The 23318-nt window shown below is 40.1% G+C and overlaps 1 protein-coding gene and 1 pseudogene across 2 annotated transcripts in view; both read right to left on the bottom strand.

Annotated features, from left to right (window-relative positions):
* Positions 1-23318, bottom strand: part of NR3C2 (nuclear receptor subfamily 3 group C member 2) — a 367026-nt gene that overhangs the window by 55186 nt on the left and 288522 nt on the right. For both annotated transcript variants that reach the window (XM_036853563.1, XM_036853562.1), the window contains exons 5-6: positions 18764-19102; positions 17113-17257 (exon numbers count right to left, since the gene is read on the bottom strand). In XM_036853563.1, coding sequence (XP_036709458.1) covers positions 17113-17257; positions 18764-19102 — 484 coding nt within the window. The remainder of the gene's footprint in view (positions 1-17112; positions 17258-18763; positions 19103-23318) is intronic.
* LOC118895837 lies at positions 1462-8163 on the bottom strand (annotated as a pseudogene).

The raw sequence follows: 23318 nt of genomic DNA on the forward strand, positions 1-23318 counted from the left end.
ATAACTTTTTGTTGAAGTAGAGTTGATTTACAATGTTGTATTAGCTTCAGGTGTACAGCAAAGTGATTCAGTTATACATATATATCTATTCTTTTTCAGATTCTTTTCCACTATAGGTTATTACCAGATATTGAATATAGTTCCCTGTGCTATACAGTAGGACACTGTTGATCTATTTTATATATAGTAGTGGGTATCTGTTAATCCCAAACTCTTAATTTATCCCTCTCCCCTTTCTCTTTTGATAACCATAAGTTTGTTTTCTATGTCTGTGAGTCTATTTTTGTTTTGTAAATAAGTTCATTTGTATCATTTTTTCAGATTCCACATATAAGTGACATCATATGATATTTGTCTTTCTCTGTCTGACTGACTTCACTTAGTATGATAATCTCTAGGTCCATCCATGTTGCTGCAAATGACATGATTTCATTCTTTTTTATGGCTGAGTAACATTCCACTGTATATATATACCACATCTTCTTTATCCATTCATCTGTCAATGGACATTTAGGTTGTTTCCACGTCTTGGCTATTGTAATAGTGTTGCTATGAACATAGAGGTGCATGTATCTTTTCAAACCATGTTTTTGTCTGGACATATGCCCAGGAGTGGGATTGCAGGATCATATGGTAGCTCTAGTTTTAGTTTTTTTTTTAAAGGTAAATTATTTTTAATTTTATTAATTGTTACAAATTGATACATTGTTTTGAAAAATAGAGAGAAATTGGCACATAGCAAATAGCTCAAACATAAGTCAAGAAAATATTAGACCAAGACAGATTTGAACTCTGACTTTTAAAAAGGTCTTCCAAAACTGCTTATCTCTTTTTACTTATTTTAAACAATCTACATTAAGTATTTCATTGAGCATCTATTAGTATGCCTGGCATAATGCTAAATACTTTAAGAAAAAATATAAGAAGCATATCACATTGTCCTTGTCCTTAGTAGTTTATAATCTAGCTACTTGTGATTATGGAGACACATTTAAAAAATTCTGGGACCTAACACCTTTAAGTAAAATCATCTTTGAAAGTAATCACTCTGGAAGGTTATATGATTATTTCAAAAAATCCTAAAACATTTTTGCATCTTTTCCTTTGGGATTGCCTTTGGAGTCATTATACAAATCATTTAAGAAAGGTAGACTCATTACTTTACTTTTAGTTTAGAATGCTGCTCTATCCTCCTTCTGCACCTAGTTTAGTCACCTGAATTAATCACTGGGTTTGTTGCTCACTGACTTCTGGTTATTCTAAAACCTCAAATTCACTCTAAAAGACAAGTTTCACTATTCTTGATGCTCTTCAAAAGCATGTCCTGCAGCATTACCGGACAGTAAGTACCTGGAGGACGAGAAGACTTTCTCATCAGCTTTGCATCTCCCCCCAGCATCCTGCTCGGAGCTTAAGCACAGCAGGAACGCAGTACGCATCCTATGTTGAACTGACAGCGCATTAGCTGTTCAGCAGCTGGAGACATCAGGGTGGGCTGTGGATAGAGGCTAGGAAGGGTTCCAGATGGGGCTTGAGGGGGATTTCTTTCCATTCTGCTATTTCAGTGTTTTCTTTCATTACTCCTTAGGCATCTGGCTTTGACACTGAAGGACAGAAAGGTCTGCCCGAAGTCAGCAGCAGATTCTCTCAACACTCTCTTCTAGCCCTGGCCTCTAATCCAGGGTTTGGTGCGTGTGCTGAGACCACTTCCCCAGCTGCCATGTTTGTCAGAAGCCAGAGGCAAAAATCCCCCTTCCGGGGCCAGCTCCTCTGCAATTGCCCGGATGTGGTAGGGCTCAAATTGACAGCACCCACCTTATGTACCTGACCCCCAGGTTGTAGGCCTCTCTGGCGTATTTTTGAATATCCCATCTGGTTGCAACTCTGGGCTCCAGTGCGAAGGGATATTTGAGGAGATCCACAAACCCTCCTTTGCCGCAGCCGGGCATGTGGAGCCCCAGGAACTGCACCATCAAGTGTGCTTTCAGCCCTGCAGCCTGTAGGCCTTCCTTCATGAGTCTCATTGTCTTCAGGCTGGTCCAGGGCCCAAATCGGCAGTTCACGCCAACGACTGAAGCCCCTGCCTTCACCAGCTTCCAGCACATTCTCCAGGTGTTACACCATGCATGTCTCTCTCTGGGTCTATGCACACAGTGGCTGCCACGGGTTTTCTGGATTCTTTTAAGACTTCCACAGCCCACACAGCTTCTTCAGTGTGTTCAAAGTACTCTGCAATCCAGAAGTTCACGTTTTTCCTGGCAAAAACCTCTAGCTGTAGTCGAAAAAGTTTTTAAATTCTAGCTTCATCCTTGTGGTGTTTGTACAACGATGTCTGGCAGATCCCCCCCTGCGCCCAAAGCATCACCTCTGTCGGCTGCTTCTCTGGTAAGGTCACAGGCAGCAGCGTTTACAGCTTCCCACTGGCTTTCCACATTGTCCTCACTGGCAGAAAAGATGAAAGTCCGCGTGACATTCGATCTCGCTCTCAAGAATTCCACGTGAACTGCATTTGGATGTTCTACTACGGCTTCTAGAGTCCAGAGCCTGGCCTTCATGTAGCCCCTCTTCTCCAGAGTTATGTGAAAGCTGCCGTCTCCAAGCATACCCTCCCCGCTATCCAGAGGCTCCAAAATGCCCTTCTTGGCTCCGGGGCCGTCGCGCTGTGGCTGTTGCGGGCGCTGGGTGGTGGGGAGCACATGGGGCCAGGAGCCCGCCCCTCCTATTTTTAGTTTTTTCAGGAACCTCTATTCTGTTCTCTATGGCGGCTGCCCCGATTTACATCCCCACCAACAGCGTAGGAGGGCTCCCTGTTCTCCACATGTGTCTACATCTCAATTCACCAACCACACGACAGAATTCTGGAGAACGGAAACTGTGACTGTCACTGTGGTTCCCTTACCATGGCCACCACAGAGCCTTGCACACTGCAGACATTCTCAGTACTTCCTCCCGACTAGCGAAATACCAGTCATTGTTCATTTTTTTGACTAAATGATGAGTGAAGAGATTTACTTTTCACTTTAGGGGAAGTGACTGGAATAGTCTTTGTAATATTGTTCTCCTCCTTTTTTTTTTTTTTGGCTGTGCCTCACGGCTTGTGGGATCTTAGTTCCCCGACCAGGGATTGAACCTGCGCCCCCTGCAGTGGGAGCGCGGAGTCCTAACCACTGGACCACCAGGGAAGTCCCTCCCCCTCCTTCTTAATCGACCTCGTGCTAACCACAAGTTCTCACAGCTATAAGTTATGTGACTGGTAAAGCAGAACTACAGAATCATAAACTGTAAGAGGTTGGAAGGGACCTCTGAGACCCTTCCTTCTCCATTACTTTGTAGACAAGAGGAGACACGTGATGTAATGAAAACAGCAGGAGCTTTCAGGGAAGACCTGGGCTCACACGTGAGGTTCACCTCTCCATTGCTATGTGATCGTGGATAATCCACTGAACTGTTGTCTGCCTGAGGCAGCTGCATCATTTATAAAACAGTGATCATCGTACCTGTTTTAAAATATGATTGTCTATAAATGAGTGGTTCATATAAAAGCATCAAGTAGAGCTAATGGCACATGGCAGGCCCCATAAGTATCCTGCTACTAGACGGAGAGCGCTTTTAAGCACGGAGATGATGTTCTACTGAGCTTTGATTCTCCAGTGTGGGAAATGTAGATAATTAAATGAGGAAACAGAGATCTGGACCTTGAGTGAAGCTTCCTGAAAGCCAAGCAGAATCAGAGTCTGGGTTGGGTTTTAAACATCACCTAGACCAGTGGTTCTCCAAATGTGGTCTGAGGATGCGGGGGTGTCCCCAGGACCCTTTCCAGGATTCCGAGAGGTTCTTTCTCCGACTATACATCTGCGTGAGGCTGAATCTTTTTCCTACACTTTGGCCAAACAACCAGTCACAACTGGCTGGATGTAAGAAGCAGATAAGAGAGTGCAACTGTCTTCATTTAAGTCAGACTGAAGGAATTGCAAAAAAGGCAAAACAATGCCACTCTTCTAATTTTTTTTTTGTTTTGAAAAAAACAGTTATTTTTCATAAAATTTTTTGCTATTATGTTTTTGTCTTGCTATTTATGTAATATGTAATAGGTTAATCTTATTTTTAAATGAATCAATATTTTAAAAAATTTCTGTTTTAATTTCTGATATGAGTAAATACCAATAGCTATAACTTACATAAACAAAAGCTCTTTGGGGTCCTTGATGATTTTAAGAGCATAAAGGGGGTCCTGAGAACAAAAAGTTTGTGAACCGCTGATCTCATCCAATTCCCTCATTCTGCAGAAGGGAGACAAGGGTCTAGTGAAGTTAACTCATTCACTTGACAACACTGAGGGACTTATCAGCAAGGTTAGGGACTGAGCCCCTGGTCTTCAACAGTGGAGCTCTTAAATATTGTTGTGATATCAGAGAGGAAGGAAACAGAGTTGGAGGACTAAGTCACACTCTGAACCAAAGTTCCAGTTTTTCTAAGAATATTTTATTTTCCATTTGTGTTCTTTAGACATTGGGCATATTCTCACCCATTTTGGAGAGTAACTCTTATGAAAGATGATACATGATTGGTCAGTAAAGTTTCCAAATACATACAGTCTCTGAAACCACCCAGTGAAACCAACATTAGCGCCAAAGGTCCACTATGCCTAACTGCCTGAAAAATCAAGTTCCATGGTCAAGGTACAAGCCTTGATGTAGTTGAAAAATTCTGAGTTTGGGACTGAGAGACATTGGGCCTCTGTCACCTCATCTTTGAAAGAGGTGTAATAAATTCCCACATCACAGAGCTGTGAAGATGAAATAGGATAATGTGTGGGAGATGGCGTACGGCATGATGCCTTTCACCAGCTTTCAGCATCAGCCCATAATCCTTCAAATAACCCCTGTAAGCTACTTGATTATTAATTACTTTTGCACTCTAGTATCCATGTAAATGGAGTGTTATGGACTGAATATTCGTCTCCCCCCACCCCCATATGTTGATGCTCTAACCCCCAATGTGATGGTATCAGCAGGTGGGGCTTTGGGGAGGCATTTAGGGTCATGAGGGTGGAGCCCCTATGATAGGATTAGTGCCCTTCCAAGAAGCAGCAGAGACATTGGAGCTGACGCTCTCCACCATGTGAGGCCAGTGAGAAGGCAGCCTTCTCTCTGCAAGTCAGGAAGAAAGCCTTCAGCAGAACCTGACCATGCTGGCACCCTGATCTTGGACTTCTAGCCTCTAGCACTATGAGAAATAAGGGTCTGCTGTTTAAACCACCCCATCTATGGAGTTTTGTTACAGCAGCCTGAGGTGCCTAAGACACAGAGGGACACCATGCCTGTAGCAGAACAGGAGTTAGGAGTTTATAAACTACTCATTTCATCGATTCTATTGAGGCAGTGTCTATTTCAAGGTGGATGGGCACAGAAGATGGGTCCAGCTAGACAAAGCTTGCAACACCCATCACTGTGTACGTTGACTGGGGTGACATTCCTGCTGCAGTGCTAATGACCCAGATACACAGATGAGTTTTAAATAAGGAGGTGGAGGGTCTCCACATATGACCTTCTTTTTTTGATTTCTCTCCCTTCTCCACTTGTTTCTTTCAGAAAAGTATCAATCTCAGAACTTAAGAAAAATTAAATAACCACTTCAGAGCCTGCCCAAAACAAAACCCTATTAAATTAGCTTAGGGTTTCATCGGTGGAAGTGAGGGATATAAAACCAAAATCATCTCTCGTGTGTGATACAATAAAAATGGATAATCATGTGACCCAGTTTGGGTTCTAGAAGTATCTAAAGACACAAATTCAGAAAATATTTTATATATCAAGACACACCAGCTGTGTTCTCCTTCTTCAATCCAGAGGGGTGCTGTCAAAGCTACCATCTCTGGAGCTTCCCTGGTGGTGCAGTGTTTAAGAATCCGCCTGCCAATGCAGGGGACATGGGTTCGAGCCCTGGTCCGGGAAGATCCCACATGCCGTGGAGCAACTAAGCCCATGTGCCACAACTACTGAGCCTGCGCTCTACAGCCCACAAACTACAACTACTGAGCCTGCGAGTCACAGCTACTGAAGCCCGCACACCTAGAGCCTGTGCTCCACAACAAGAGAAGTCACTGCAATGAGAAGCCCACACACCGCAGTGAAGAGTAGCCCCTGCTCACCACAACTAGAGAAAGCCCGTGCGCAGCAACGAAGACCCAACACAGACAAAAATAAAAAATAAAAAATAAATTAAAAAAAAAAGCTACCATCTTTGTGTCTTATGACCTGTGTCAAGGGGGGAAGCCTGGAGCCCTCCTTAAGTGTGTTAGTTGGTTAATCCATTCCTTGCCACCTGCCCCATCTTGCAATATAATCACTGCATCAAAACTAATTTTCCTCTATCAGTTTTTCAATAAAGAAATACACTCCAGTGAGTTTATTTTGTATTGAAGAGTATTTTTACCTGAAGAGACCAAAGTCCTTGAGCACATTAACTGAACTAAAGAACAACATGCTAATATTAGCCACATTAAGCCTTTTAAACATAACATATGATCTTAAACTGGTTTTGACTTTTATTCGAAATGAAAAATAGCTCCCTCTAGTTAGCCAGAGTAAAGCTGGGACTTATTTCTTGCATCACCACTACTCTGTGATCCCAATATAGTTATAAATAGCTTAAACAGTTCATTCCATTTGCAATCTCCTATTTGTTTTGCTTTAATTTCATATTATACTGGCAATTACCCGGCTTCATTAACTACTTAGGAAATTTCTCAAGTACACTACAAGAAACGCCACGCAAGAAATATTAACCTACAGCAGTGCTCTTGAAGTCAACCTTGAAAGGGAAATCCTTTTCATCAAGTTTACATGCCAAGCCCTAAAAGCACTGTGGGGTCAACCCACATCAAAAATCTTCCTTCTGACCCTTGTACTGGAAAGAAGACCCATTACCAACCCCCAAAATCATCACTGAGTGCCAATTATGTAGAAAGCATTTTGCTAGACATTAAGGAAAAATTTTAAAATACTTCCTGTATTCTAGGAGTTTACAGTATACCTGGAGTAAAAATGTATGTGTAAAAATACACACACACACACACACACAATAAAACATAGAAAGTACCAAAGGACTGATATAGAAAAAATTGACACAGATAAAAACAGTTTTGGGGGAACAAGTCACTATTGACTTTGGGTAAGAGAGGTGATTGGAGAGGAAGCATCCTTTGGGTTGGGCTTGCGGGAGGGGAAAGGAAAATGTTAGGAGCAAAGGCACAGCAGTGGAAAGACAGGACAAAGGGAAGAGGAAGGTTAATTTGGTTGGCATGGAGTTTATGCGGGGAAATAATGCTGAAAATAGCATTTTAAAATTAATTAGCTCTGTTTTATATACAGTAGTGTGTATATGTCAATCCCAATCTCCTAATTTATCATTCCCCTTTCTCTCCCTGTTAAGCATAACTAATTAGAACCTACTGTATAGCACAGGGAACTCTACTCAGTACTCTGTAATGGCCTATATGGGAAAAGAACCTAAGAAAGAGTGGACATATGTATATGTAGAACTGATTCACTTTGCTGTACCCCTGAAACTAACACAACATTGTAAATCAACTATACTCCAATAAAAATTTTTAAAAAACAGAAAAAAATAAAATTAATTAGTTCATCAAGTACTTACTAATGCCAGACAGTATCCTAGGTGCTGGCCATCCAAAGGTGTACCACACAGGTCAGCTTCCTCCCTTCCCTGAGCCTACATTATGGGGTCAGGGGACCTGCTACAGAGAAAATAAACATGTGATATGATGGGAGGGATTGGGCGAGGTGGTGGGGGAGGGTATATACCCTAGGTCTGGTGGTCGGGCAAAATCTGTCTGAATACGAATACTCTGAGCTGAGACAAGGTGAGAATGCACCATCCTCCTTCACAGAGTGAACAGCAAGTGTGAAGGGCCTGAGTCAGGAATGACCTTAGATCCTTCAAAGCACCAAAAGGTCATCAGTGGGGTTAACCAAGGGCGCTAGCAAATCCTCTGAGAGAATTCCTTCAAACTGCCCCTTACTATTTTCAATACCACTTTTTTGTGGTCCTATATGAGGATGATGGTATATTACCTGAGTCATATTCTCTGGGGATACGGCAGGTGGGATTTCTTCGTGATGCTGCCTTCACTTTTCCCATGACACCCCCCACCTGCCACTAGAGCGGGAGCCCCATGTTTTGTTCACTGTTGAATTCCCAGTGCCTAGAACAGTGCTTGGTGTATTTAAGTTGCTCAAGAAATAGCTGTCGAATGAACACACTGAGTGAACATCACTTATCTCCTCCTCCCCAGAGTGGTCCAAAATGAGAGGCGTGGATGGGGAAAAACAAGACAGGACAAGAAGTGAGTAAGAACATCTACCTGTGATTCTAGCTTTAAATTAAGACTGCTCTCCTTAGCGTACTCATTTTTCTCAGGTAAGGGAGGTCCCTGTTCCTTGCATGCTCCTCTCAGGAACTTCTCTTTTTTTAATTGGAGTAGAGTTGATTTACAATGTTGTGTTAGTTTCTGCTGTACAGCAAAGGGATTCAGTTATACATATATTTCTAATTTTTTTCATATTCTTTTCCATTACGGTTTCATATTCTTATCCATTACGGGATATTGAATATAATTCCCTGTGATGAACTTTTCTTGATGTGAGCAGGTTACCCATTCCTTCAAGAACTTCCCTCCCCTCACCTCCTCTGCTGACATATCTGGAAGTAACTTTTAACTCCCAACTCTACTTCTCATCATCATGCTAGGTTGATAAAGGGGAAGAAATACTGTTGAAAAAAGAAGAAAAAGGGGGACTTCCCTGGTGGTCCAGTGGTAAAGAATCCACCTTCCAAAGCAGGGGACGCGGGTTTGATCTCTGGTTGGGGAACTAAGATCCCACATGCCGCGGGGCAACTAAGCCCGCACGCCTCAACTAGAGAGCCCGTGTGCCGCAACTAAGACCCGATGCAGCCAAAAAAAAAAAAAAAAACCACCAAGATAATCATTAGAAAAAAAAAGAAGAAAAAGAAACGCCTCCTGTTTTGGGACTGTACCTACATTTTCTCTGCCCTCATATATAACTGAATAATTATTTCTTGTTTGTCACTTACAAAACCTCCTCAGACCCCACTGCACCCTCCCCTGCAGTTCCCTCTGCCTGGCCTCCTTCAGGTGGCAAGATGTCCTTTATACCTAGTTTTGTGCAAAAGAAAGATAGTTCCATTCTGCGATGCTTCTGTCCCTTGCAGACAAGGAATGACCGTTCTCTATTTGTGACATTGTTTTTCTTTATTCAGGAGTCTCAAACTCAACCATCTACAGGGGCCGGGCATGGATGACGAAGGGCACAAGGGCAGGGGGTGTGGGAAGTGTGATGAGACAGGCAGCTCGTGCACCATCTAACGGGGGGGCTCTGAGTCGTGCCCAGCAAGCCAAGTGCTCAGCCCGTTCTGCTAAACACCTTGGCCCTCCAGCTGCTGGTACAGGGTCCGGGTTGTTGGAGGGTCCAGTGGAGACAGAAAGAGGACTTCTTTTCTTTTATAGTTTACTCCCTTAAATTGACCCAGAAGTAAAAAAACAAAGCAAAACAATGGAAATCTCAGAAGGCTGCTGACTTTTCAGTGGCAGGAAAAGAGGTGTAGGGGTATGTGTGTATGTGTGTGTGAGAGAGACAGACAGACAGACACAGAAAAAAAGAGAGAGGAGAGGAGGAAGGAAAGAGAGGGGGTGGGAAGGGGGGGAAGGAAATGAGACAGTAGGGAGGAGAGAGGGAAAGGGAGGCGGTCAGAGACTAGAAACACAGAAACTACACAGTTCAGTGTCCCCGTGAGCGGAGGGAAGTAAGAAATCCTATCTGAAAGCAGCAGCAAGGGAACAGTGGAGGGAAAGAGAGGCTGGGGACAGATGGGGGAAAGCAGATGGCGCCAGTGCAGGGGATGCTGAGTCAGGCTCATCCCACCCTCTGGCTCTCTCATCAGCACCTCTGCCCCTTGTCCTACCCCTGCTGGAGCCAAGGGTCCCGGCATAGAAGTCATCTCCTGTGGCTCAGGAATATCAACCAGCCCCCTCGGGAGGCGAGGGCGGGGCGTGCCAACCCCTGGGTCCCTGTGGGGACACTCTGATCCCTGCCTGAACAAAAGGGACATGGCCTGGAACACACAGCACGAGTGAGCCAAGACTACTGGAACTTTAAGACCTTAGGTGCAGAGGGACCTTAAGGAGACTGTCCTGTTGGCAGACTGGCCTTGGGGAGAGCCACTCACTAAGGACACCTGGGCTCTGGCAGCACAGTGGCCCCCAGTGGGGACACCACAGGGACGGGCATCACTCCACGGAAACATGGCCTGAAATGACTGATAACTAAGTCCTATGGTTTTCTACTGGTGCTGCCATCACACAGCCAGCACTGAGCAAAGAGGGCAGTGTGGGCTGAGCTCACCTCCGCTCACTCATGAGCTGGGCAAACACCGCCCTCCCAGGAGTCACACTCAGCACTCACCCGAGGCACTCAGAAAGTGGCACTAAGACTTAGACTCTCTCTCTCACCAACAGTCTCTGAACCGAAATAATCAAAGGTTCAGAACTACAAAGACAGTGAAAGATCATCGAAACTACATTTTTTTATTGGGCTTTGACTTGAAACAATATAAACATGCTTTTAAATATACTTTTAATTCTATATTACTCAGCCATTAAAAAGAATGAAATAATGCCATTTGCAGCAACATGGACGGACCTAGAAATTATCACACTAAGTGAAATAAGTCGGACAGAGAAAGACAAATACCATATGATATCATTTGTATGTGAAATCTAAAATACAACACAAATGAACCTTTCTACGAAGCAGAAACAGACTCACAGACATAGAGAACAGACTTGTGGTTGCCAAGGGGGAGGGTGGATGGGGGAGGGAAGGACTGGGAGTTTGGGATTAGCAGATGCAAACTATTATACATAGGATGGATTAACCACAAGGTCCTACTGTATAGCACAGGGCACTATATTCAATATCCTGTGATAAACTATAATAGAAAAGAATATGAAAAAGAATATATATATATATATATGTATAACTGAGTCACTGCTGTACAGCAGAAATTAACACATTGTAAATCAACTATACTTCAATAAAATTAGTAATATATATATGCCTTTAATTCTAAAATATTGGCTGACACTTAAAGGAGTGTAACACTGAACCTTCATTTCAGAAATTAAAAAAAATTTGAAGAAATTTCATTTCAGGCTTAAATGGGAGTTTTAATACGTGTATTGAAATTGATAAGACATTTGAATACTTGCAGTGATCTGGAGCCATATATGATAAGCTGTTTCAAGGTGAAATTGAATAATGCATCATTTAATACATATTTGAAAAGTTTTAAGTTTATAATAAGAAAAGTTCTATTCTAATTTAAAGTATTAACTCATATCTTCACCCCAATGTTTAATAAAAACTTAGAAAGAATGTTTTCCTTAATTATTCTCTACTTCGCATCTTTCCTACACAGCTGAAGGATAAGATCTTTGGGAACTTTCAGATCCATTTCACAGTTGAAGGCAAACACACACGATCAACTATTCAAGTTTTCGTCACCATTTTAAATATAGCAACGTCTCTGTTGGTGAAAACGCTTCCCCGCATCACACTTCTTGATCATAAGCTTCACCCTCGTAACTAGCGATGATAACCTAGAAAACCCCTTCTAGATTGATTAATAGGTTGTTTGGTTCATTTGCTCAATAATTCATTTATTCACCAAATATTTATGGAGTACCTGCTATGCCCTGGACACAATGCCACGGGCTGGAAATTTAAAAATGATTAAGACAGAGTCTGTGATTTCAAGGAGGAGGTGCCAGTCAAACAAGGGAAGGATACAGATGCTTAAAAAGATCTGCCAATGCGGGTGAGAGGGGGTCCAAGACAGTTGAGGGTGGGTGGGAAAACAAGGGAGGGTCCCACCAATGCATTCTATCCTCAGCTGCACAGCACGCATTACTCCCTTGCACAAAATGCCAGACAGTTTCCTTCCCTTTGGCAAAGGGTCTGAGGTACAGGCACCGGCTGAGGGACATAGGGGGACAGGTTCAGAAGACACGAATGTGCAGGTGTTGGCAGGCATGGGGGAGGCATGTTCGAGCTTTCCTGTTCCTGACTTAACATCAGTTGCCACAGCTTCTTTTCTGAAGCCCTCTCTTTCCCTGGGATCTGTGACCTAACACTTTCCTGTCTATCCTCCTTTAACCCCTGCCCCTAAGGTGAGTTCAAAATTTGTCTCTTCAGTGGGACCTCTCTTTAGGCTTCTGATCTGTATAGGTAACTGTCCATTTGATATCTCCTCTTGGATAACAATTTCAAAGGCAATTCAATCTTAACATGTTTAAAAGTGGCCTCGTGTTCTTCCCTTCCAAACCCTGGTCTTCTACCTTGGCTCCCTAACCCAGTGTGTGGTGCCATATCTTCCCTGGCACTTATGGCTGAGGCTTGAAAGTCATCTTACACACCTACTTCCTCCTCCTCCAATTTCTATCAGAATCCAATCACCCGCAACTCCTGTTGACTCTGCCTTTCAACATCTTTGCATTTCTCTCCCGGTCCATCATGACACTGCCTTGTATTCAGTGCTGGACCCTCAACCTAGATCAACTTTCCTCCTCCTATACTTCCCTCCCCTGGATGACACTAGCTTCATCAATCCCAGGGAAGCCTTTCCTGTCTAGACCAATACCTCCCATTAACTACTCTCAAAGCACTCTTCTTTCAATACTTATCACAATTATAATTTTAGGATTTTTTGGGATAATTTCTGTCTCTTCCATTAGACTATATGTTCCACAAGACTGGATATATATTTCACTATTCTAAAACCACTGCTTAGAAAAGTGACGACAGTTAGTAAATATCTCCTTAATAAATGTAGGCTGAACCATGCATATGCAAACTTCAGCTGCAGCCCATCCTCTGTAATTTATTAGTTTCCCTAAAACATACAGGGTCTGTGATGGCACCCTGTGATCGAGTTACCACAACAAGCTCTATTTGTTGATGGGATTTGACCAAAAGGCTTTATGTCATTTCCAAATGTTTCCTGGGAGTAGGTCCTCCCTCCCCCTTTGAAAAACACAGCTCTGCCCTGTTCTTTCTAGTTGAGAGAAAACTTAAGTCTAGGCTGGGGTTGAGGTCAAAAGTTAAGAATAGGGAACAAAATGTTCACTCTAACAATTATATAATATCATACTATTTAACTACTTGTAACATTAGAAAGCAATTTTTTGTTGTTTCCATTTTATATCTATTAACATTTTCTAGAATAGACATGCATAGAGCTTATATGACCTTTTCTTTTTTTCTTTTTTTTGGTTTCTTATTTACTTCTAAAAGCCTTCGATGACATTAATTTTCAATGACAATTTTCAAAATTAATTTTTTTTCAATGACATTAATTTTGAAGGTGTACAGGCTTCAGATATAAGGTGCTTCCCCCTAAGTTTCATTTGTGAAAAAGGATTCTTACAATTTTGGACTTTGAAACCTGTACAACTGGATGTTTACACACAATTAAAAATTAATAGATGACACCAAAAGCAGAGCAAACAATGACAAAAAATAGATGAACTGAACTTCATTAAAATTAAAAACTTTAGTTTTAAAAGTACATCAAAGGACACTATCAAGAGAGTGAAATGACAACCCACAGAATGGGAGAAATATACATATCATATATCTGATAAGAGTTTATCATCCAGAATACATAAAGAACTCCTACAACTCAGGAACAAAAGACAAACAACCTAATTAAAAATGGGCAAAGGACTTGAATGGACATTTCTCCAAAGAAGATATACAAATGGCCAAAAAGTCTATGAAAAGATGCACAACATCAGTAGTCATTAGGGAAGTGTACATCACAACCACACTGACAGTACTTCACACCTACTATGAGATAAGTCAGGCAGAGAAAGACAAATACTGTATGATATCACTTATATGTGGAATCTAAAAGAGCCAAGCTTGAGAAAACAGAGAATAGAATGGTGGCTGCCGGGGGATGGGGGAAGAGGAGGGATATTGCTTCAGGGGACAAAGTTGCAACCAGTAGACAAGTAAGTCCTGGAGATCTAATGCACCGTACAGTGAATATAGACAGCAATACCATATTATAATAAACAAACTGGCCAAAAGACAAGATCTTAGTTATTCCCACCCAGAAAAAGAAATGATAATTATGTAATGCGACAGAGGTGCTAACTACTGCTGCAACGGCAATCATATTACATATAAATGTGTCAAATAACATGTTGTATACCTTAAATTTACACAATGTTATATGACAAATATATTTCAAGAAGAACAAACCAAAAAACCCCCCAATACTTCATACCCACTAGTATAGCTATTAAAAAAAGCAAAAAACAAAACCAAAAAACCCAGAAAATGAGTGTTAGGAAGGATGTGGTGAAATTGGAACTCTTGCTGCTCTTTTTAATTTGTACACTGAGGGTGGGAATGTAAAATTGTGCAACTGCTGAGGAAAACAGTTCAGTGGTTCCTCAAAAGTTACATGTAGAATAATCATATGCCCCAGCAATTCCACTGCTAGGTGTATACCCAAAAGCAATGAAAGCAGGACTCAAACAGATACTCATATGCAAATGTTTATAGCAGCATTAACCGTGATAGCCAAAGGCAGAAACGACCCATGTATCCATGAATGGATAAACAAAATGTGATCAATTCTATTTATTTGGTAAAAATAAGTACGGTAGTTATATTCTATAAAGTTGTAGTAGACACTGATCATAACATTTTCATCAGTTGATCTATACATAATCTTGTTTTATGTGTATTTCTGTTTAAAGATACCTTATTAATATATATTATTGATTCATTAACATTGAACTCACAGCCAACAGCACTGTCACTCATGCCTGAAAGAAGCTTACGTAACACCTGTATTTTTCCCCTAAGGCACATCATAGCCTTCTTGCACTTAGGAACACTAGACAGCACTCTGGCACTCTGCTTGTGGGTCATTTTAAACAGTGAAATCGCCAGCAAAAAGCACAACAATGCAAAAAACATGGCACTAAATAGACCATGGAAAAGACACTTGTTTACACCATGAGAGCTGAAACAAGAAGGCAGAGTCTCAGCTGAAATGTACATGCTGTGTACCTCAAATTTATGGCCTCTCTGTGCTGCAAATACTGACTTTGGGGTTACAAATAAATGTGCCAGAAGGCCAATGCTCAACTACAGAATCTGCGAACAATGAGGTCAAGTCTATACATACGTACAATGGAATATTATTCAGCCATGAAATGAAATTCTGATACATGCTACAATAAAGATGAACCTTGAAAACATTACGCTAAGTGAAATAAGTCAGACAAAAAAAGGACACATATTATATGGTTCCATTTATATGAAATATCTAGAATAGGCAAATTCATAGACCAGAGGTTATCAGGGCTTTGGGGGAAAGGAGGATGTCGAGTTACTGCTTAACTGGTCCAGAGTTTCTGTTTGGGATGATGAAAAAAGTACTGGAGATGGATAGTGATGATGGTGGTGGAACAATGTCGGTGCAATTAATGCTACTGATTGTGCACTAAAAACGGTTAAAGTGGAAAATTTTATATTATACGTATTTTACTACAAAGAATCAATAGATTCACTGAATAAGGTTAAATGAATCTTCTATTAAAACAAAATCTAAAGGAGACACTCCGGATGGCACCAATAGAGATTCGTATTTACCCACATGTCCTCTTAAAACAAAGAACCTCCTTAATATGTTTTTTTTTTGGCCACACTGAGCAGCTTGCAGGATCTCAGTTCCCCGACCAGGGGTCGAACCCAGGCCGCCGGCAGTGGAAGTCCGGAGTCCTAACCACTGGACCGCCAGGGAATCCAAATATGTTTTCCTTTTGGTTTATAGACCATATTTAAAAACAGGCTTACTATTTAATAATATCAGCTGATTATTCAGGAAAACAAGTAAATTAAAATGTGCCTGTCAGTTGTTTGGCCTCACTTCATGCTTCTGAAGCATGAAGAAAATTTATGCACTAGTAGAATTATTTGTTCTGACTAATTGCCCAAAGAACGGTCACCCCAAGAACCAACAACTGATGCTCCTAATTTATCTTGGACTAAAACTGCCTCTGAGGTCCACTGTATTTGGGTGAAGTGATAATCTCAGGGCAACTACTACCGGTACAATTTAGGTATTTTGGCACTACATGTCCACTTTGAATCTTTCACGTCCCTTTTCTCTCTTTTATCACCAATCTATTTCTCATCTACTTCCTTCCCTATTGAAAAATCCCTATTTTCATATCTTGAGAGACAGCCATCTGTTAGAATATGGCTGTGGTTACTATCATCATTCAAATGTTCCTTTTTAATTTATCTATTTCTTGACCCAACAATTACAAAGAAGCGTGGCTGGATATAAACATGCACGAAATGTGCTAATGTAGAATGCAAACAATATTAAAATGTAAACTTCACATAGGGAGGAATTCACGGCCAAAGAAAAATCTAGTACTATTCTTTCAATCTTTTTAAAATGCATCATAAACCTAAAAATGTTTCACTACAGAATAACATTTTGGCTTCTCTTATGATCACAAAGAAGGGTAATTATGATTGTCATGAAAACACACTGAGCAGATGTATACTATTAACAAAAGAATCATTATATGACTGTGCTCAAAAACTGGCACTTTATACATTCACATTTCCTAGAAATTAGACAGTCTTCCCAACTGGAATAGATACCAAAATAGGTTGTTTTCTATTAATTGTGGCTTTGTACCAATCAAGTTTTGGGAGCCAACTGGATCATCATTCTTTGGGACAATTCCCACATACTATCATGTGAGATCTACATACACTGATTTATATATACTCAGACATGTGCATTATAATTTTGTAAAAAAGTAATTTTTAAGTTCTCAAATGATAGCTTTTTAACTCTTAAAAAAAGTATAAGTGGATTCTTTCACAAACGTACATCTGTTTAGAAGTCATAAAAGAGCATAGCGAATAACTCTTCGGTTTACTTTATGAAGGCTAATTAATAGGTACTTACTCATTAAAGACTAGGTCTGGTGCAAAATAGAGAAATTGGCTGTTTGTATGTTTGTACGATCTCCAGCTCAAGGCAAATGATGACAGACACATCCAAGAATACTGGATGAGGGTAATTTGGTCCTCGAGAGGCAGGTTTTTAAATCCTGAAGAAGAGAACAATTCATCACAGAAATACACTTAGCATTTAAATACATTCCAGGAAGAAGCTTCGTAAGTCAACCCCAAACTGCCCCCTTTCTCTCATTGACTCAAATCAATTCTACAGTTATTTAAAGAGCACCTATCATGGACCTGGTCCTGTTCAACATTTCATGTTAAATTCACCTTAAATTCTCAATGAGGGTAAACTGCCAGGGCAAAAAAAACTAAGATGTTCTGGGAGTTTCATTGTGGACGGTGGTCTACAACCCTTAGTTAGACGGAAAGAATCTGTATTTACCTGTACCACTTGCTTCATCCTACTCACAATGAATAACTTCAAAATAAAAGATAATTTAATGATGTCAACTCTTGCATATCTGCAATACTGGTGGAAGATTTTACTTTTCATGAGTTTGCAGTGATTGAAAAAGTCTTATTCCTTGCTTCCCCTAGGCTGGGATAATGCCAGACTTCAACAGACTTCTGAGGCAGAATAAGCATCCTTGATGCTGTCCTGCCTTACCCACAGTCTTCCTTTCTGGGCCTCAGGCCCTTCTTTTGTTTCTTTTCTCACCCTCTGTACTCCCAGGGGCACCAGGGTATTCTGTTTGTGTATAGTTTCACCTGGCAAGCTCCCCTTCAAAGAGTCAGTCATCAGAGCTTTCCCCAGTCTTTTGTCTTATGGCTGCTGGTTGACCACAGGACATCTAAGAAACTGCTTTGGATTAATGAACTGGGACAATGTGATCACAATTCTGAGCAATGTTTCTGTAGATTAATAGGGGCCTTATTAATAAAATGCTACAGCATAAGACTGACTAAAGTAGGAATTTCAAGGACAAATTAAAGGGTTATGGAGGTAAGATATTTTCAGAGAGACTCTTTCAGAGGCCCCTACAGCTTACCTGAGAGGTCTTTTTTTTAAATTAATTTTTATTAGAGTATCGTTGATTTATAATGTTGTGTTGGTTTCTGCTGTACAGCAAAGTGAATCAGTTATACCTATACATATATCCACTCTTTTTTAGATTATTTTCCCATATAGGCCATTACAGAGTATTGAGTAGAGTTCCCTGTGCTATACAGCAGGTCCTTATTAGTTATCTATTTTATATATAGTAGTGTATATATGTCTTGATTTACCTGGTCTAGGGCTTAGAGTAGCCCTGGCTACGAGCTGCTAATAATGGGCTCAGTTCTTGTTTTGACAACTAGAATGTGTTTTACCTTATTAATATTACTGGAATGAAAGTTTCCATCTCAATCCTCAACATAAGAAATGGGTATGTTCTATTAACAATAGAACCCTTAACTCTAATTTCTCAAGAGAAACGAGCACATTCACCAGATTTTTTTTCTACACACTTGATTCATTTGACATCGAGTAAAAAATTGGGTGTCGGGATCGAACAGAAAGCAAACTCAATCGCACTGCTGCATACGGTATGCCCTGTTGCCCTGACGTGCCTAGTTCAGGACGCAGACCCTGAAACGCGAGGCCATCCTACCTGGAATTACCTTCGCCCACTTCACGACTTGGATCATTTGTTTGCCTGCTAAGCGGTTGAGGGTGGAGAGCAGATTTTCGGCTGTATCCGGTTTGGAGCTGTCATAGCCTGCATACACAATCTCGGGTTCGATGGTTTCAAGGACCATGGAAGGGGAAGGTGTGAGCGCTCGGGAAATTGTGGAGAGTTGAGGAACCAGCGCTGAGTTGACGGAGGGCTCTTGCGCAGGAGCGATGTACGTAGTTCCTTCCTCTGGGCTCTGGGGTGGGGGAGGTGGAGGCTGCTGTGACTGTTCCTCGTGAATCCCTTTTAACTTCCCCAACTTCTTGGACTTTCGAGCTGTAAAAAAAACAAAAATTATAAACAGGGCAAATTAAGATTATGTTTCGCATGATAAATACCATCTAAAGCACAACACTTTTTGTCTGTTATATACAAATGTTAAGAGTAAATCTTAAGAGTTTGCATTACAAGAAAAAAAATCCTAATTCTTTCATTTTGTATCCATATGAGATGCCGAACATTCACTAATCTGATTGGGATGATCATTTCATATCGTATATAAGTCAAATCATTATGCTGTACACTTTAATACAGGGCTGTAGGTCGATTATTATCTCAGGAAAACTGGAATTAAATAAATAAATCAATAAATGGCACCACACCAAAAAAGGAATTAAAAAAAGATTATGTTTGGCCTACCTTACATGAGGTAAATTGCAAGCAAATATTGACTTATATTGATTAAAGTGTACTTTTCCTCTAAGGATGTCTTGTTATACTAGTAGGAACAGCCCCTTTTCAGTATTTTTCTGATACCAGACACTGTCTTAAATGCTTTTTATAAATTAACCACTTTAACAATTTTAACAATTTTACGTCCTAAATGCTTTTTATAAATTAACCACTTTAACAATTTTATGACTAGGTACTATTACGATTCTCATTTTATAAAGAGGAAGCAGACCAGAAGGGTCAAGAAATCTGTCCAAGACTACACAGCTAGTGTATGTAAAATAGAGTTAAGAGCTCAGAGGAAGGATAAATTATTTCAGATGCTACTAAGTTACATATGCCTCAACTAAATCTTATATAAGCCAATAATTCCCACCTATTACCCGCTAAAGAGTTGGCAACAAGGGCTAGACTCGCCTGATTGAGCTTATTATCTTAGTGCTGTCTCTGCTCTCTCTAATTAGCTTTCTCTGGCCCTTTACTTATTCCTCTTGGGTGCTTCTCTACCACTTACTCTTCCTGCTGTGGTCCATGTGCAACCACTTGCTTACTCAGAGTAGTTATTTTGTGCAGATGCTGTTAGACCGACCGATGTCCCCAGCTATACTGTGAACTGCTGAGGCATAAAGATTGGGTGTTCCTCTTCTTTTACAGCCCCCATGGCACCTTGGTAAATGCTATGCCTACACAAAGTGATTTACAGATTTCCACTGAATGAATGGGAGCTAATCAACCCCAAAGAAAGGCAATAGAAGGGAAGAAATGAAATATCTGGATGATTCCAAATTGGGGCACTAACTAGTAAACGTACAGGAATTAATGCTATTAAAAAATTCGGGTGTGAGTTATACCATTACACAATCCTTAAAAATCTCTCCTACTCTATATTTTTACTATAAATAAACAATTCACATGCCATATAGCCTATAACTAAAATATATCACAATACGGTATAGGAATACCACTTTAGATTTTTAGTAGAATGTATTACAAGTGACCATATTCTGATTTACCCAGAACAGTTCTGTTTTATGCTTGTTTCCCAGCATGATTATTAGTAAGTGCCCTGTTTACTCCTAAAAGTACCACATTTTGGACAATAAATAGTATGTTCATCATAAAACCAAAGAATCAGTATTAACTTTAATAGCAACTGCTTTTAAACAAATTTTATTGAAGTATAGTTGATTTACAATGTTGTATTAATTTCTGCTGTACAGCAAAGTGACTCAGTTATATATATATATATATTTTCTTTTCATATTCTTTTCCATTATGGTTTATCACAGGATATTGAATATAGTTCCCTATGCTATACAGTAGGACCTTGTTGTTTATCCATCCTATATATAATAGTTTACATCTGCTAATCCCAAACTCCCAATCCTTCCCTCCCCCATCCCCCCTCCCCCTCAGCAACCACCAGTCTGTTCTCTATGTCTGTGAGTCTGTTTCTGTTTCACAGACAGGTTCATTTGTGTCACATTTTAGATTCTACATATAAGTGATATCATATGGTATTTGTCTTTCTCTTTCTGACTTACTTTGTTTAGTATGATAATCTCTAGGTCCATCCATGTTGCTGCAAATGGCATTATTTCATTTGTTTTTATGGCTGAGTAATATTCCATTGTATATATGTACCATATCTTTATCTATTCATCTATCGATGGACATTTAGGTTGTTTCCATGTCTTGGCTACTGTAAATAATGTAATAGCAACTGCTTTTCATTCACATTTCTCTTGAGGGTTCTTACAATAGATATGGGGAAAGAAAGACTGGGGAGGTGGAAGGGAGAATTGGGAGGTAGATGGGAGGATTGGGGGATGGATGGCAGGTGGGTGGGGTTAATGGGGAGATGGATAGATAATGGGGAAGATGGGTGAATGAATGAATAAATGGATAAAGGATAGAGAAAGCTCAGATGTGCCAAACTGAGCTTAGAGCTATGGTAATAAATTTACTTTGCAATTGTAAGGTTTTCCATTTTATTGAGGAATTTATTTTAAAATTCTTGAAGTACCAGACACCTTCAACTTAGCTCTAACATGTGTGAGAAACTTACAGGATATGAATTTAACACAGAGTAGGGCTATGCCACACCGATTAATTTGATTTTCAAAATAATCATTCATGCTTGTAAGTATGGCCATTAATATTACATTTGCCACTTGCATCACAGGAACACTGATTCAGATAAAAGACAAGCCACTATCCAACAAGAGACATACCTGCCACACATTCATTAAATACTGGAATTGGGCTTCAGAGATGAACAAGATATAATTCCTATCTTTAAGAAGTTTGAAATTAGCAAAACACTTTAAAAATTTCAATTATTTCAGATCATTTCCTTTCTCATGGACTGTCTCCTTCAATGAAAGAGGCAGAAAAACCTGAGTTTTAGAACTGTCTGAATGAAAAGCAGATGTATCCTATTCATGTAGTATGCTAATGGGGAGCGGCCGACAAAGTACTGCTCAGCGGTGCTGAGCATACAGTAGGGGACCAAGATGCTTCCGATGAATGAATGAGTGAACGAACCAAAGGAAAAAAGAATCACTAAATGCCTCAAAAACTAGGCACAACAGAGAAGGAGAAGAAAAGAATCAAACATGCAGATAATCCCCAATGCTGGCCAATGGATGACTGTATCTATAAGAGCTTGAGAAGATCCTCGATAGCACAGATTAGTCATTTGGGGAATCAGATACTTGGAACTAACCGCCTCTGTGTCACATAAACTTTTCTCTAAGCCTCAACTGATTCATCCAAAAAATGAGAATGATAGTGTTTCCCTCTCCTATCTCACAGAGGGCTCAACAGGTAAGAAAACTGAAAACAATGTTGAAAATTATTATTAACATCTGAAATAGTGCTTCAATGCCACCTCCATTCTTTCACATAATTTTGCAGATATTAAAACTATTCCAGTTCATTAAAATGTCCTTATCCTTTATAAGACTACATCTGATGATAACCATCATTTGATTGATGAGAATTAGACAAGGCTGATACTCTCAAATTTTATTAAAAATGATATTTGTTTGCAAGGTAATTATAAAATTCATACTTGTTTTAGGCCTTTGATCTGTAATGCTGTGTCTATTCTCATGGCTGATTTAAGGCCAATGCTATGAAATATCATGAAGAAGAATGCTTAATATTTTCTCTAGCACTGATACACAAGGCTGTGGCCTGTAGCACAACCGGCTGTGGCCTGAGCAGATTATCAATATTACGTTTAGCATTTCAGTTACATTTAATTTTATGTTGTAATTTTATGAATATATGAGGGACACTTGGAATTGAGTATTTATTTATAGTTCCTTAAATAGTTCAAGAAAATAAATATTTTCAGTGTGCAGATTCTTCAGCCAAGTGTATTCATCCTGCATCTTTTTCTAAAAGAGTACAGTTACATAACAATCATATTACCCAAAGTAGCCCTTCTAGAATGCTTGAACATTTTATACTCGTCTAACACATGCCGCCTTCTAAAATTAAAGCTCCTGGAAGTTGTTAATGTCTTATGTGCTCCTATAACATCACTTTCCATGACCCTTATGGGTACTCAATAAATGTTTGTTGACACTTCATTTTCAAACTGTAATACACTTTAACAAACTATTACATATGTGAATTATTAATTTACTTCTGTGTAGGAAATGTAGGCAAGTTTGACATTTTAGGATAAAATTTCTGAATTGTTATTATTCCTTTTCCAAATTCCTACTGTGTAATGATCCACCTGCAGAGTTATGACTCTGAAAAGGCCACAACTAAAATAATAATAAGCTCAATTTATGGAGCACTT

This window comes from Balaenoptera musculus, chromosome 5, assembly GCF_009873245.2.
Source record: "Balaenoptera musculus isolate JJ_BM4_2016_0621 chromosome 5, mBalMus1.pri.v3, whole genome shotgun sequence".
Classification (NCBI taxonomy): Eukaryota; Metazoa; Chordata; class Mammalia; order Artiodactyla; family Balaenopteridae; genus Balaenoptera; species Balaenoptera musculus.